Source organism: Thamnophis elegans, chromosome 1, assembly GCF_009769535.1.
Source record: "Thamnophis elegans isolate rThaEle1 chromosome 1, rThaEle1.pri, whole genome shotgun sequence".
Lineage (NCBI taxonomy): Eukaryota > Metazoa > Chordata > Lepidosauria > Squamata > Colubridae > Thamnophis > Thamnophis elegans.
The window spans coordinates 64340611-64357131 of record NC_045541.1 but is presented as its reverse complement, the minus strand read 5'-3'; the positions used below and the strand labels follow the sequence as shown (position 1 = coordinate 64357131).

The window sequence follows — 16521 nt, the reverse complement described above, 5'->3', positions numbered from 1 at the left end:
GAACCCCTTGGGATTACGTGGGTTTTGCATGAATTGGTCATAAAATGTGCTCCCCTAAGCCTAACAGGTGTGTGTTTTTAAAGGGCAGGACAGCTGTCAGCAACACATCCAATATCATCACACTGATTGGAGTCAAGGTTGGCTCACTCCTGGCTCCAATTAGCTCTTGGAGAAGTCATTAGGCTAGGGGCTCACATTCTTTTTCCTCCCTGCACTGTGAATGTTTACATGTTATGTTCAATTAAACCATGGCAACATCTAATGTTTGTGTAGTATTATGTTCAGCAGACTGTGTTTTTCTATTGTTGTGACTTAGATGATGTTCAGAGCACATTTTATGACCAATTCATGCAAAACTCCACATAATCCCAAAGGGGTTTACATACTTTTTCTTGCAACTGTATGGTTTTAATCCAACCATCCTGCCACCTGTCCCCTGACGTTTAGTGACAGCTGTTCCAGGAGTAATCTAGGCTCACCTAGTCTGTTTCATATGGAAAAGACCATGACCACAAACAATAGAAAATTTGATGGGTGTGTTTTGGGTGCTGCAGATGGACCTTTATTTTACATTTGTAACCCAGTGTGGGCAACTTTTGTAATATCTGGACTTCTAGCTTTTGTTTCCCCCCCCCCCCCAGCAGCTCAAGAAGATTTAAGCATAAAAATGCAAATTATGGCATTATTATGATGTTTGGTTGTAGTCATCAAGATGCTTAGACTAGATTTGGCATTGTATCTTCTTATTAAGTCCTTCTCAAGTACCTGGAATAGACAGGTGTTATTATTGTAAGCTACTTAAAGTAGCTCCACAGCGAGATACAATAATTTGTAAATAATTACATTATTTACAAATAATGAAACAAAACTGAGCCATTTTAAAAGAAATAAAATATCATTGATTGGAGAGTAACCTATAAATAAAAGGAATCCAGATGATTTGGAAGTTTGTCTAGATGGGAAATGACAGATAGTCCTTAACTTATGACAACAATTGAATCCAAAATTTCTGTTGTTAAGCAAGGCAGTCCTTAAGTGGGTTTTGCCCTATTTTGTGACTTTTCTTGCAACAGTTGTTAAGTGAATCACTACAATTATTAGTAACATGGTTGTTAAGTGAATCTAGCTTCTCCATTGACTTCGCTTGTCAGAAGATCATAAAAGCTGATCACATGACCCTGGAACACTGTAACCATCCTAAACATGAGTCTGAATTTTGATCATGGAGATGCTGCAGATGTTTTGTAAGTGTCAATAACAGCAGTTAGTCACTTTTTTTCAGGGACATTTTAACTTTGAACATTAAACAAATGGTTGTAAGTCGAGGATTACTGGTATTAGCTTTAGCTAGGATCCTTATAATGAGACCTGTTGTGACTCAGTAGCAGCTTGCTGTGAGTTGCGTCGGGATGCAGGAATAATGAGCAGCTGTTGCTCGTTAGGGTCGTCTTCTGTAGATAAAAGATGGATGGTGCCATGCCTTAGTTACAGAAGTCAACATTCGTTCGTGGTTCGTTGTGTGTGGTTCATCATTTCGAGATTCAAAGAGGCACTTGGATAAGTGATTTGCTTTCTGTAAACCTGGTTTGCTGTAAGAGCTTTTTGTTTTTGCTTTTGCTGTGTAACGTTTTGCCAGAGACTTTATCTACATTTATTTTTGGGCTCGCAGCCAACTTGAGCCAGGACTGATAAAGATATTTCCTTTGAAGTTCTGTCTGACTGTCATTTGTGAACGAGCGGAGAGGGGGGGTCAGAACAGAATATATAAAAACACGGGATGTTTCAGGAACTCCTTCACATAGGGACAAAGTTGTTTTTTAAACAGTGTGATTGGTAACCCTACAACTTGGTTTAAAATAGAGCCCACACTTTCTTTTAGCCCAGTGCATCGGCTCTTTTCCAGGTCATTGGAGATGACAGTGATGCAATAGGGCCTACCTAAGGCTCGGGGGTGGGTTTCTCGCCCCGTTCCAACTGGTTCAGTTGGAACGGGGCCGGCGTCATCCTCGTGCACGCGCGCAGTGCACGCATGCGTACTAGCGCCTGTGTGATGCTCCAGCTGCTCCTGGAGGATCGCGCAGGCGCTGTATGTGTTCTGCGCATGCGTGGAAGCGCAGAACTCGTCAAAACCAGGTAAGAAACGCGGGCGGGTGGGTGGATCCTTCGGCGTTCCCGGAAGTTACTTACTTCTGGGTTCGCCGACCAACTGGTTCGCGGGGACCGCCGCGAACTGCCTGAAACCCACCCCTGCTAAGGCTCCACCATGTGTATTTGTATATACTTTCCCCCTACTTTTCGCACAGAGTGCTCCAATTCCTAAACAGACTGTGCTAAACACTGTAATTTCACTTCTGTGAATGGCATCTTTTTTGTCTGGTATCTAAAACTCCTCTTTACCCTCCTATTTCTTTTGCCATGATGGTGTTCGGCTCACTCGTTGAGTAGGTCCATCGCCTGGTTCTGGTGGATAAGAAGAACACTCCGCGGGGGATCGTGTCCCTCTCTGACATTCTCCAAGCCTTGGTGCTCACACCCGCAGGTATCGATGCCCTAAAATCTTAGCTGGTCGACGCTCCATCCTTCTTCCATTTGTACCCTCCAATTCCTCCACTTCTCTCCAGCTCAGGTAGGCCCCAAGCCTTGGCCTCTCCTGCCTGTTTCCAGCTGCTGCTGCTCATTTTTTTAAACTTGCTGCTGGGTTTCTCATGTCCATCTGATCAAGCCAGGTCTGTATTTCTACTCCATCTAGCACCGTTCTCCTGGCTTGGAAGGAAGGCCGGTGCACTGCAGTGGAGTTATAGGAGCAAAGTAGATTTTTTTGTGGGGAGGGCACAGCATGGATTCAAAAAGACTGAATCGCATCTTCTAAGTTTATGATAATGGAAGGACTCCAAAATTAAACGTAAGCTTTTTAAAAGTTTGGTTGCTTTTCTTTTAGCCTTATGGATTTTCTTGTATTCATTTTCTGATTGCACTAATGCACACTGAGAGGCAGGGATTTGTAGCAAGTGAGATAATTAAGGGTTTCAGATTGTTCTGCCGAAGGCAACAATCCAAGCAGCATGTATCAGGAAAAGTTGTTTGTGTGTGAGGGAGGAGGAGGAGGAGGATGTGCGTATGAGAGAGAGAATGAGAGAGAGAGGGTGAGAGGGTGTGAGATTTCTTTATTTCTACCTAGTACTATTGGTAACAAATTACCATATGTATATTTATTTATTTAGTGTCACAACCCCTGGTATGCCCCAATTATGGGAGGAAGCTAACTGCTTCCATTCTCTGTCTATCGGCTCGTCACAAGAGACCATCACGACAGAAACCCAATATTTTTACTGTTGCCTTTGTTACATTTGTGTTGTATTTGTGCTGATAAATAAATAAAGGGAGTCTAGTATAGATCTATTTCAAGCTATTTAGCTCTCATCAGCTAGCCATACCCTTACTGGGATTCGAACCTGTGCTGTATTACATCTTAGGCAGATGTCTTAACCATTAAGCCACAAGGTCTTCCTCCTTATCAGCTGAGCCAGGGAAGTAGGTATGTATTTAGTGTCACAACCCCTGGTATGCCCCAATTATGGGAGGAAGCTAACTGCTTCCATTCTCTGTCTATCAGCTCGTCACAAGAGACCATCACGACAGAAACCCAATATTTTTACTGTTGCCTTAATCCCAGTAAGGGTATGGCTAGTTGATGAGAGCTAAATAGCTTGAAATAGATCTATACTAGTCTTCCTTTATTTATTTATCAGCACAAATACAACATATATATATATATATGTATGTATGTGTGTGTATCTATATATATCTATATATATCTATATCTATCTATCTATCTATCTCTATCTATCTATCTATCTATCTATCTATCTATCTATCTATCTATCTATCTATCTATCTATCTATCTATCTATCTATCTATCTATCTATCTATAAACCTGCCCCACCTGAAAGCCATTTCTTGCCTTGTTCCACTGTGCTTGATTTTGAATGAGCCTGACTGAGCCTTTGACTTTGATTTCTTGCTGCTGCCACCAAACCAAGGCTAGAGATATTTGTGCCCATCTGTATGTGTGCTCAGCTGGCTGGCATAGATTTGAATACACCATTTGTCTATTAGTAACAATGTATATATATAAAAGCCAAATACCACTCATGCATCATCACAAAATCTCCAGAACCGTAAAGCCTACAAACTTGAAATTTGGCATGTATGTTCCTCTTGACTTCTAGGTGCTTGCTAAGAAATGATTTTTGAAATGACCATCAGATCATTAGCTCTGATGCTAAGGAGTTAGACATTCTATTCTCCCTCCCCACCTGAAAAATGCTCTGATGCTAAGGAGTTAGACTGAGGGAGAGAAGGGGATAAGATAAGAGAGGCCTCTGTGGGGCAAACCTGAGGGAGAGAAGGGGAGAGGAGAGACTGATTGCAACTACTCATTAATTTTGAGGCTGCAAGTGTTGATTTATTAAGCCCTATTACATAGTTTCTCATAACACGGATATGTTAATTTTGCTGGAATGACATTAAAGCAGAACCAAGTCAGTTTGCTCAGTTCCGCTTCATTTTAAACCCAAAATTCCACCTTTCAGAACCTGGAATGAAAGATAAATCCCCTATACTTAAATTCCTGGAAGTTGTAATTAATACTGTAATAGTGACTTAACTACGCAAACTTTTTATTTGTGAATACGAATATATTTTATTTATTCTAAACAAAGTTGGGTATAAACTAATTTAAATGTGAACCAATTTAGGTGTGAAGAAAAAAAATTGTCTTGCTGCAGCTATTAGTCAGAAACTCTTGCCAGTCCACTGCAAATCATCCAATAACCTATAAATACTTTTCCCAATCTTCCTTCTATCTGCTCCTGCTTTATTATGAATTAGCAATCTATTGTAAGCAGACCTGCTTGTATTGCAAGCCTGCTTGTATTTTATTCCCTCTTACCTACTTAATTAGGGAGGAGCCTATCCAAACCTCTTCCAAATTCCATCTTGCTTCTCAGGATTTAAAGAATGTTTCTGCCCTCTTTGCTTACACAGAAGTTATTGCCTATTTCCCTTGAGGGCATCTTCCTGACTCGTACACTCTATAATAATTGTTTGCTCTTGCAGTGTATTGATTTTAGAACATCAAAAATCCAAGATCATTATCCTCCTGTGGCTTAAATATCAAAAAAGAACTTCCTAACGAGCTGATCAGCAAAACAGATTATTTTTAAATGGGGAAGGGGCATATATGTATTTGAGGATACTGTTGTAGTAGACAGACTTGCATTCTCTCTCGGAATGTCAGCTCTGTCAGTACTTCTCAGAAAAACAACTACAAAAAGCAGCAAAGGGATGGCTCATTTCCCACTAGATAATGTTAACTTTTATGAATTCCATTCTGCAGGCATCGACCGCTATTCCCTCTGACAGTGTGCAGGACTATTTGCTACTTGATCTACTGCTACTGCATCTATGGCTTGTGGGGGCCAGGAAGAGAAGCTCTAACAGCGATGAAGAAGGCCTAGCATCTCAAGAGCCCTGACTGCCAGTTCCTTCCTCTCAGTGAACCACGAACGTTGATAGGAGATCTGAGGAGGACAAGTGCTCTAACCTCAGAATTGTAAATGGAGGTGTCACTTCTTCGCCCCATAAACTAATATACAGGAACTAGTCTGCTACAAGTGGTGGGGGGTGGGGGGAAAGGAGAGGTGTGTGTGTCTTGAACAATGCGTCCATTGCTTGCCTCCTCTTCTTGGCCTCACTTACTGGAAGAGATTGTATTTGAAAATCCAACGTGCTTCAGGGCCTCTTTTGCTTCAGCTGGGAAAAAGATTACTAGAGGCCATGGCTACTGCTTCAGGATAAAGCCTAATCCAGAAGGTTATTTACCTTAGCTGCAGGAGGTGGATTAATTCTAAGTTAAAGACAGATTCCACACCTTGAAAAGGACTAGGATGAGGTACTTTAGAAAAACCTGCATGTTTTTTTCTTAGTTCTTAAAGTAGGCTCATGTCTTATTTGTTATTTCATTGCACTTCCAAGGCACAAGACCAGTTTAGGATAATTGTTATGAGATAGACAGTTCCCTTAAGTCTAAAGTTTTAGGCCCCTTTTCAATGTGTTTTGCCCTGTTCTGAAACATAATAATTCTGTCTCATGAACAGGAGGCAGGGAGAGATGGTTCTACTGGAAAGATTCATTTTCCCCCTTTAAGGCTGCAGTATAAATCAGGGCTTTGCTTTTGTGCAACTGTAGCACACAGTAAGAAAGATTGTGCTAGAAGGGACACAACTTAATGTTGGAGAGCTTCCCTCTAGGTCAGAATACAATGTTTGCACTTATTGCTATCACATTTGGGGAAAAATCTTTCACACGGATACCCCTTTTATATAAATCATACTTCCATTTTCTAGCAAGTGGCGCTTGGTGATTTAAGCAAGGACAAATGGCTGTCTGCCTGGAATGCTACTACAGGAGATTTAGCTTTGATATAGATAGTCCTTGACTTATGACTAATGGAGCCTGCCAATTACTGTTGTGAATCGTGATGGTTGTAAAATAGGTCATCATGTGACCAACTTGATTTTACAATTTTGTTTTTGCACTGGCCATCAAGCAAACACCATGGTTGTTAAGTAAACCCATGGTTCACTATGGTGCATTTTTGCTGAAAACTGGAACTAAATGCTGGTTTTTGGCAAAAACATCATAAATTGTGGCCATGTGACTGCAGGACACTGCAAATGCCCATAAATATGGGCCATTTTCCAAATGTCCAAAATAGTTGTATGACCATCGGGAGGGCAATCACCAGAACTTTGGAACTGGGTTGTAAGTAACCCTGAGGAAGTCTGTTGTAACTTCAGTCATGATGTGACCAGTTGCAAGTCAAAGATTACCTGTAATCCTGAAGGACCCTTTTAAATCTTCTCCAATTTAGTACTGTCCCAATCCACTCCTTTTCCTAAACCATTTTGGCTTAACCCCTGCTTATTTCCTAAACTACAGTGAGGCAAGACCAACAAGCCTAAATCTTACTGCTGGAGGTGTGAGCGCTGCACAGAGGCACTCTTCAAGCATATGAGAAGCAGGACTAAACAGCCCTTAAAGCATTTAGATGGAGAGAACTTTCTGGCTAATAAAAGGTGAAATTATGAAGGTGTGGACTGGAGTCTAGTTATCAGTTCAATACCACTGCTAAGGCACATTTGGGTCGGCCCTACTCCTATGGAGAGAGTTGAGCATGCAATGAGTGACAATAGCAACACTCAAGAGTTGTCTATAAAGAATATATAAATTGTCTATAAAGAATATAAACTATGATTATTTCAGTCTCCTGGGCAGGTATGTACCTGCATAACGTCCAAAAGCCTTTCTTTAAAGGAGAATAATCTATAAATAATCCATAACTGAAGAATGGCTTCAGTGAACACTTTTTGAGTTCTCCAGACTTCTTTTCGCATCATTTGGGGCAATAGCAGAAAAGCTCTCATATAACAACTGTAGTCATGAGATTTGAAATTAGTGGCTTTATCTTAATGCCATACAGTACCTCAAATTAATTGCTCTTTCAAGATTGACATCCTGGGCTAGCCTGAAGGATATGCATTTAATCCAAGGCAAAATTCAGTTTGAAGGTCCTGTCTGATTTTAGTTTTCAGAAATGGCTGCTTTATCCCATTGTACATAAGATGTCCTCTGATGCTTATTCCAATAAGGCCCCTACAATAAGGTCTAGTTTAGCTCAGTTCTTGGCTAGATTAATCCCACAAAATTTTCATATTCCATATCATCAACAATATGGATTTGCCATGATAACGTTTTTCCAGTTCCCTATTTGATCTGAAGCCCAGTCATTTCCTGATGTCCCCAGCTGAGACTTGTGCAATAATTGGGAGATAATTCTATTTTCAGATTGTTTTCCTTATTCCCTGCTTTTGTAACACAGGATTAAGAGTACTAGAAAATCTGAGGACATATTATGCACCCTTGTTGCTCCAAAGAAAATATATTGCTCAACTGTGGATTTTGATATTCTTCCCAGACATCCCCCATCGTTCATGAGCATTAGCATTTTTATTTTTCTACAGCATATCCCCTGAAAAGAAAATCTACTTATTCTAAAGAGAGTCAAATGCTTCCTTTTGTCCAAGATTAGTTGCTAGCACAAATCTGCAATAAAACTGATCTTTCTCTGAAAAAGCTGTGCCTTCAAAAAATTTCTTGCCTTCAGTTTACAAGGATCACTAATTTTTCTCTCTTCATCCACATTCCCAACACCAAATAATATTATCAAATTCTGCTATAAAGATATGATAATAGGACCAAAATGTACAAAATTGAGCATATTTTTGTTCACCAGATTCCACCTATTGAATCTGCTGATTGCTATAAGTAAATTGATAAAAAAAACAGATCTGAACATCTTCAATTCACCCACAAATCCACAATGGAGAGATCAGTAGAATGATAGTCAAGGATTCACTCCACTCTTTTGTCAATCCCTAGTTATGGAAAAAATGGAACCATGATGTTCTTCAGGAAGGAGATCAAAAGTCCTCCACTATTAAGATATAATGATGGGTGATTAAATATTTCTGAACTTGGGAACTCGGCTTGAAGGAGGCTTGCTGGAGAGTGCAAGGCAAGAAAGATGCAATCACCAAGTGATGAACACACCCTTCATTAGCAATCAGAATAAATGGCCACCTTGAGTAGCTCCTTATTTTGGAAACGGTAAGAATCTCCCCATCTTTTTGGCCCGGGGGACATCCCTGTCAGAAGAGAAGAATAAAACAGATAAACCAAGAATGAACACGTCCTCTACAATCATAGTCATTCCACTAATAATGGTCTCGGGCAGACCTGGCATGTATTACTGAAACCTGGCTGGGCCCGGAGGGAGGAGTCCCCCTCGTAGAAATCTGCCCAGAGGGTTTTCAGGTGCTTCATCAGCCGAGAGCTCAGAGAAGGGGTGTGGGTGTGGTCATTGTTATCCGAGAGTCCCTAGTACCTCGTAGGATCCCTGCTCCGGAGCTTGTCGGGTGTGAGTCCCTGCTGGTGAAGTTGGACCTCAAGGGTCAAGTGGGTCTGCTGTTAACGTACCTGCCTCCCAACAGCGTTGCAGCAGCCCTCCCCTCGCTCCTCGAGTCGGTAGCCGAGCTGGCAATTGAGTTCCCCAGGCTTATGGTTCTGGGGGATTTCAATTTGCCTTTGCTCGGTGAACATTCTGATGGAGCGCAGGAGTTCATGGCTTCCATGACAGCCATGGGCTTGACCCAAGTAATTCGGGGCCCAACCCATTCGGCGGGTCACATGCTCGACCTCGTATTTCTTTCGGAGCAGTGGACTTGTGATCTTGGTCTGAGGGGTAGTGAGATCGTACCCCTGTCGTGGTCAGACCACTACCTACTGAGGCTTGACTTTCGGACACCAAACCCCCACTGTAGGGAGGAGGAACCGACCAGGTGGTTCCGCCCCAGGCGACTTATGGACCCTCTGGGGTTCCAGACGGAGCTTGGGGTTATCCCTGATACCTTCGCCCGCAGTCCGGCGGAGACTCTGGTTACTGCCTGGAGTTCGGCAGTGACGGAGTCTCTTAACCGGATTGCGCCTCTACGGCCGCTCCGAGGCAGTGGATCCAGGAGGGCTCCTTGGTTTACTGAGGAACTCCGGGAGATGAAGCGCCGAAAGAGATGCCTAGAGCACCAATGGAGATCCAGTAAATCCGAATCGAGCCGAGCACTTTTGACAACCTGCGTCAGAGAGTACGTTAGAGCACTTAGGACGTCAAAGAGAAATCATATTGCCTCTCTGATTGCGTCCGCTGAGTCGCGCCCAGCCGCCCTGTTTAGGATAACCCGTGCCCTCCTAAATAGGAGGGACTCGGTCAATCCGCTGCAGGGCAAGGCTGAGGATTACGTCCAATTCCTCGCGGACAAGGTTGCTCGGCTTCGGGCGGACCTGGACTCCAATTCTGCAGACCCAGCCGAGGCACTAGGGGATAATCTGGTAAGTCATCGCTGGATTGAGTTTCAAGCTGTTACCCCTGAGGACGTGGACAAGGCGATGAGAGCTGTAGGTGCCTCCACATGCGTGCTGGACCCGTGCCCCTCCTGGCTGGTTGTAAACAGCAGGGAGGTGACACGGGGCTGGATCCAGGCGGTCGTTACCGCCTCCCTTCGGGAGGGGGTCTTTCCCCCCGCTCTAAAGACGGCGGTGGTGAGACCCCTCCTGAAGAAACCATCCTTGGATCCAGCCGTCCTAAACAACTATCATCCAGTCTCCAACCTCCCCTTTGTGAGGAAGGTTGTTGAGAAGGTGGTGGCCTTTCAGCTCCAGCGGTCCTTGGAGGAAGCTAGTTATTTATTTATTTATTTTATTTGCCTTTATTTGTATGCCGCCCTTTTCCCTGGGGGGACTCAGGGCGGCTCACAATTCAAAAGAGGGCGGGGGGGAGAAGACAAACAATAGACAATACAGCATGTTAAAAAGAAAACACAACAGTCGCACAATTCGAGTGGGGCTACAATCTTAACCCCAGGTCAGCCGGGACAGCCCTTAAAATCTGGCTGTCCCAGCAGGCCTGGGGCTAAAGACCCTAACCCCACCCGAATGGTATGATTGTTGTGTTCTCTTTTAACAATGTATTGTTTTATGTTCATAACTTGTTTTGTCCTCCCCTTCCCCTAACTTGTGAGCCGCCCTGAGTCCCCTCAGGGAAAAGGGCGGCATACAAATAAATAAACTATAAACTATAAACTATGTTTCTGGTAGACCAAAAAGTGGTCAAATGCAACCAAATGGATAAAGGTTTGGCACTGGTTGTGAAGGGACAGGCTTCATACAGTAAGCCTTAATGCAGAGCGTTATGTCACCTTTTCCAGTATGGTTTGATCAATGCCACCATTCCATTTACATCTAGCCAAGTTTTCAGGGTTTTTTTTTTTTTTTTTTTGAGTAATACTCACAAAAGTGGCAAAGTTGTGCCCATGCACTTAAGAAGCTTGTTGGGAAAGCAGCTGTTTCCTGGACTCAACTGGACAGTGCTGGCCTCTGGGGGAACAAGTGGATGGAAGAGCTGGTTTATACTGGTCAGGGAAGATTAGACTCATTCCTTTAACATGCTTTGCAAGATGATCAAAACAGCAATGCTGTCCCATGCCTTATATTTGAATTAACTCACCTTGCTTATTCATTACAATGGGCTGATGTACTGATGGGACAAGGTTTTCTTGCTCTTCTTCTATAAAATGTTTCCAAAATTTGAGTGGCAATGCTAGGAGATGGGAGACGGCCTATAGAAAGGAAATAACATCAGCCTCTGTCTACCTCCTAATTCCTCCCCCTTCTTTTTCTTTCCCCTTTGGTTCTTTAGCTGACGAGTATCTCAAAAATGGAATTCCATGGATTCCATTTAAAGCAGTGTTGTTAATCATGATAGAGAGGAATAATACAAATAACCACCCAGAGTCACTTCAACAGAGAGCGAGATGGATGGCATTTAAATTTAATCAATGAATTATTCAAATAATGCTCAATGGAATCTCAAAAGCAAAAAAAAAAGTTAAGAATATTCGCTACAAACCACCTATCAAGTCTTGCCTTGTTCTCACATTTGAGGGAAGCTATGTTCTCCCAACCCATCCCACAAGAGATAAGTTATTGCCATACAAAGGAATCAATCCTATAAAATCAAGCGTTTCTGACAAAGACTGAGCATTGTGCAGTGATGAGCCACTGAAAACTGAAAGAAACTTGAAGAGAGGTCACAGATGTTACCAGGCACTGGCGTGGGGTGTCTTCCATAATGGCATGTGGGCTGGGGCTCGGAGTGCTGTGTCCAACTAGTGTTGGTCCAAAGATACGTGCCAAGTTATGGCAGTCCATTCGACAATCAGGGCTCTGCATGACCCTATGGATGGAGAGATAGATCCATGGAAACAGTAGCCCATGCTACAGCAAAAGCATTTCCACTGCATATCATTAGCCATTTCTAATATGTGTATGTGATAGGAAAAATTGTTTCACACACTACGGTGAAGGATGTAAATTCACACATGAAGCCCAGTTTGTTCAAAGCTGGTATCTAAATCTATAAATCTTTCCTTTTCCTTTAGAATGCTGAAGATATCTACAGTTCGAATGAAAACCATACTTTTGCAATAGGAGATCATGAAGTCTGAATGAGTTTTTAAAAAACAGTTATAGGCAGCCCTTCTTTAGTGATGAGTCACTTAACAACTATTTGAAATTATGACGGCCTTGGAAAGGGTAAAGCTGTCATGGGTGTCTGGCTGTCATAAAGTGTTGTGCTGCCCCCTCCCCTCCCGGTCATGTCACTGCATTTTAGACGTTTGGTAACTAGCTGTCATGTGATTGCAATTTGCTATAGTTTTTGCTGTTTTCCAGGAGAAAATGGCAAGAAAGGGTTATTTTCTGTGATGGTGCAGTGCAATACTGCAGGCTACTTCTGCTGATTGATGGCTGCCTGCAATTTGGGAGTTCAAATCTCACTTGACTCAACCTTCCATCCTTCCGAGGTGGGTAAAATAAGGACCCAAAATTGTTGGGGGCAATATAGTCCATTCCATTCCATTTATTAGACTTGTATGCCGCCTATTCCCTGGAGGGACTCAGGGCGGCAAACAGACATATGGGAAAGGGGACAATACAAAAAACGAATGAAACAAGACAGGATACAGAGACAAATTAAAACTACACAACAATCAACAATTCGAGTGGGGCTGGGAACTCATCAGCCCCAGGCCTGTCGGAACAGCCACGTCTTAACGGCTTTGCGGAAAGCCTGAACGGTGGTGAGGGTCCGAATCTCCATGGGGAGATCGTTCTAAAGGGCCGGAGCAGCCACAGAAAAGGCCCTCCCCCGGGGCCTTTATAGTGATTCTGTAAACCACTTAGAGAGGGCTGTAAAGTGGTATATAAGTCTAAGTGCCATTACTATTCCTATTTCATATGCTGGATTCATTTAACCACATAATTCTCTTGATGATCACATAGTACCCTTAATTACCATAGTGACTCACTTAATAACTGACTTATTACCAAAATTCCAAGCCCAATTCTGGTTGTTAAGTGGGAACTATTTGTACTACTGCACATTGCCATGATTTGTATGTGTGTGTGTGGAAGAGGAAGTATTCACAATAGTCCAACATCTGAGGAACAGTAGGTATACAACAACAACTATACTTCAATGTAATTTCAACAACTATGGCCATGATGGCAGGAAAGTATAAGATTTCATTCCAGCAAATCTAGAAAGCAAAAGATAGGCTCAACTAGAAGTGACAGCAACTGTTTTCACAAGAAAAAAACGTTTTAAAATATGGCTCTCTGCCAAGTAGTTGTGCTAGTTCTTTGCTTTAAAAATGTGTCTGATGGGGAGGAACAGATATCATTACAATCTTAACATGCAATCCCTCTCAATAAGTTTATAATTATGAAAATAGCTGCTCCTGCATTGCAGATTGATCTAAATAAGCAGGGTTGTTATTCTTCTGGCAAGACAGACAAAACCTGGGCAGATTTGTGTTTGTTATTTTGTAAAAGAAGGTGACTCCACCTCCATTGGAGAACTTGAAGCTTGTAAACAACAGGTGCACATCGGTAGAAAAATGTTCTATTTTTTCTTTTTCTGCATCAAGCAGGAAACTGGACTATGTGGCCTGTAAAACCTCTCTCCCAGCTCTCTGATCCTAAGGTTTTCCTTTCCAAGCCTAAATTTGTGCTCACCTATGCAGATGGAGCATGAGAAATGCTAGTGTGTCTCTATTAGTCATGGGCAACTTCATGACAACACGGCAGAGTTCGGTATGGCAGGCAGATTCATCCAGAATTTCTGAGTGGAAAGAAAGGGTGATGCAAATTCTTCATGCCTTTCTAAGTCATCCAGAGAGTTCAGCATTTAACCTCTTTTCACAAATGATCTGTTTTCCCTAATGAAACTAGAATCACTTAAGACATAGCACCTTAATTGTACAGTGATCCAGGAAGAAACTAAAAAGTTTCTAAGAATTGAGCAATGTCAGGTACAAGAAATCAGGACAGGATAGACTTCAAAAAATACTCCAGGCTTATTTCATACTACCTTTACCCAAGAGTCTGGTCGTCTAATGGCGAAGGTGAATTAGCACCAGATAAAGAGTCAACAGACTGACTTCAAGAGGGAGGGTTGGACTTAGATCTCTTACAGGGGCATAGAAACTCCAAACTGATGATGTGTTTGACCCCTCCCTCACCCTCCCAGCTCAGCCTGGTCATATCCTACACCACCCATGTTTCCCTTAGTCACTTCCACTCCAGTGGTTTATCTGAGAATCCCATCCCAACTCACCTGCTGCCTTCAGGAAGGCAGAGTGCAGGCAAAAGGTAACCAAAGGCTCTTTCAGATTCCTCAGGAAACTCTTGAGGATGCCACAGATCACATGCACATCAGCCACAAGGTCGAGGGAAGGAAGAGCTCCTCGGGCAGAGAGCAGTTTGTCCTTCCATTCACGCACAAGGGCTTCTGCCCCTGGCACTCTGTACAATCCAGCCTAGAGGTGAGCAAAAGGCCAGGGAAATAATTACAAAGATGTGGAACATCCACTGGAATGAGCGTAGGCAATTGCTGAGTGACAATGAATGACATCAGTAAAAATCAGAGTGCTCAGAGAAGGGGAAGGTATCTAATGAAAGGAAAGAAGAAGTTATGAAAATCCTAAAGAGGTTCCTAGCAAATACAAGAGAAAAACAAACAACAGCTGCAGAGAAAGAGATTCATTAAATTCAAGGGCGGCGAAGTGCTGGATTTGATCCCCCAACATACTTCAGAGCACAAGGGGGAAAATGCAACACCTGTTTGCAACTCTTTCACTGGGCTGTGTCTTTTCATGCAGCAAAATTGGATCAAAAAACAGAACATGATCAGCAGCAGTAAAATATGAAAGGGAAAAAGATGAGAAACTGCATAACAAAATATAGAACAGAGAGAGCAGGTGGGGAAAACTTCTTCTCCTCAGTGTTTAGAGAATTTGATGTAGAGACCCACATTTTATAAACAAAAAAATATCAATTGAAAAACTGTTTACGCAGTCATCAGAGGGCAGAAGCAATGGAGAAGGTCTGGCAAAGGAGGGCTGATATAATACATGTTCTCTCAAGCACAGTAGACAATTACTTCTGGACTGAATATCATAGAACACAAACTGTATGGTTTTTTTTTTTTAAGGGGGGGGCTTTCAAGATCAACATTCCTTCCCTTAATTTCCTAGGTCTTCTTGGTATGATCTTGTATCTACAGAAGAATTTCCTTTGAGAAATGTGTTGTATTCAACTAGGGACTCTCATGCTACCTACACAGTACTTACCAAAAATTATTCTCATGAGTAAGATATTCAAAGTAAATTTGTTCACCCAGATTGTATTATATAGAAGCATTCCTTGTGGGAAGGGATGTGGTGGCTCAGTGGCTAAGATGCTGAGCTTATCGATCAGAAAGGTCAGCAGTTCGAATCCCTAGTGCCAGGTAATGGAGTGAGCTCCCCTTACTTGTCCCAGCTTTGGTCAACCTAGCAATTTGAAAGCATGTAAAAATGCAAGTAGAAAAATAGGGACCACCTTTGGTGGAAGGTAACACCATTCCGTGCCCCTTCAGCATTTGACCATGGAGACGTCTTCAGACAGTGCTGGCTCTTCGACTTTGAAATGGAGATAAGCACTGCCCCCTAGAGTTGGGAACAACTAGCACATATGTGAGGGGAACCTTTACCTTTATTCCTTGGGGGTATTTTTTCCACTTTTGTAAACTGTCTAACCAAGGATGAAAAACTTAGTCTCTGTGAAAGAGGAAAACCATTTATTTAGGTTTGGAAGAAAGCTGTGGTAAAGGAAAAAAATCCCAATGCTTTGATTTTCAATAATGGAAGCATTGCTAATTCCACTGATCTACTATATATCCCCTTGTATTCTGCAGAAGAAAACAACATTCAATAAATCTATAAATATTTTTTCCAATGTTCTGAACCCCACTTAATAAATTTGCATTGTAATATTTTGTAAAATTTGAGACCATCTCAGGGGGAAAAAAGGGTAAGCTTAGAGACCCATTGTTTGAATGTTCTGTTCTTTCTCATCACAAGATGGGAGGGGAAAGGACCATCACAAGATAAAGACAGTTTATTCCCTGACAGGAAGAGCATATTTGACTGGTAGCTCTCAGAGACCTGGCACCTCAAAAAATAAACAACTTCTTTTCATTTAGAAAGAAAATTAATAAAAATGTAATCTATCAGCCCTCCCAGTTAAACCAGACAGCAAACGCAACTAGATGAACTCATTCTATTTTCTTATTAGGCTACATTAACTTTAACACTGCAAGTCTAAAAACACAAATTTCCTGCCTCCACTTTGAACTGCTTGTTTCCTTAGGGTGGGTCTTTCCTAAGTTTTTTTTTCCTCTGACTGTTAAAAGGACTGCCTCTCTTGTCTGATTGTTTCTTAGGCAGCATTTCCTCGCCTCATTC

General features: G+C 42.2%; 2 protein-coding genes across 8 annotated transcripts in view; one reads left to right on the top strand and one right to left on the bottom strand.

Annotated features, from left to right (window-relative positions):
- The window catches only part of PRKAG3 (protein kinase AMP-activated non-catalytic subunit gamma 3), a 33412-nt gene extending 24958 nt beyond the window's left edge, over window positions 1–8454 (top strand). The window contains exons 12-13 of one of the 2 annotated variants that reach the window (XR_004255428.1): window positions 2446–2626; window positions 5400–8454. Coding sequence is in view for 1 of the 2 variants with exons in the window: in XM_032217621.1 (XP_032073512.1) it covers window positions 2446–2539; window positions 5400–5422 (117 nt within the window). In the remaining variant the exon portion in view is untranslated. The remainder of the gene's footprint in view (window positions 1–2445; window positions 2627–5399) is intronic. The other variant, XM_032217621.1, reaches the window with a different exon arrangement.
- Window positions 6353–16521, bottom strand: part of LOC116508820 (rac GTPase-activating protein 1-like) — a 27556-nt gene continuing 17387 nt past the window's right edge. For all 6 annotated transcript variants that reach the window (XM_032217567.1, XM_032217600.1, XM_032217582.1 and 3 more), the window contains 6 exons: window positions 14352–14553; window positions 13751–13856; window positions 11777–11909; window positions 11181–11292; window positions 10966–11050; window positions 6353–8769 (listed from right to left, as the gene is read on the bottom strand). In XM_032217567.1, coding sequence (XP_032073458.1) covers window positions 8718–8769; window positions 10966–11050; window positions 11181–11292; window positions 11777–11909; window positions 13751–13856; window positions 14352–14553 — 690 coding nt within the window. In that variant the 3' untranslated portion in view covers window positions 6353–8717. The remainder of the gene's footprint in view (window positions 8770–10965; window positions 11051–11180; window positions 11293–11776; window positions 11910–13750; window positions 13857–14351; window positions 14554–16521) is intronic.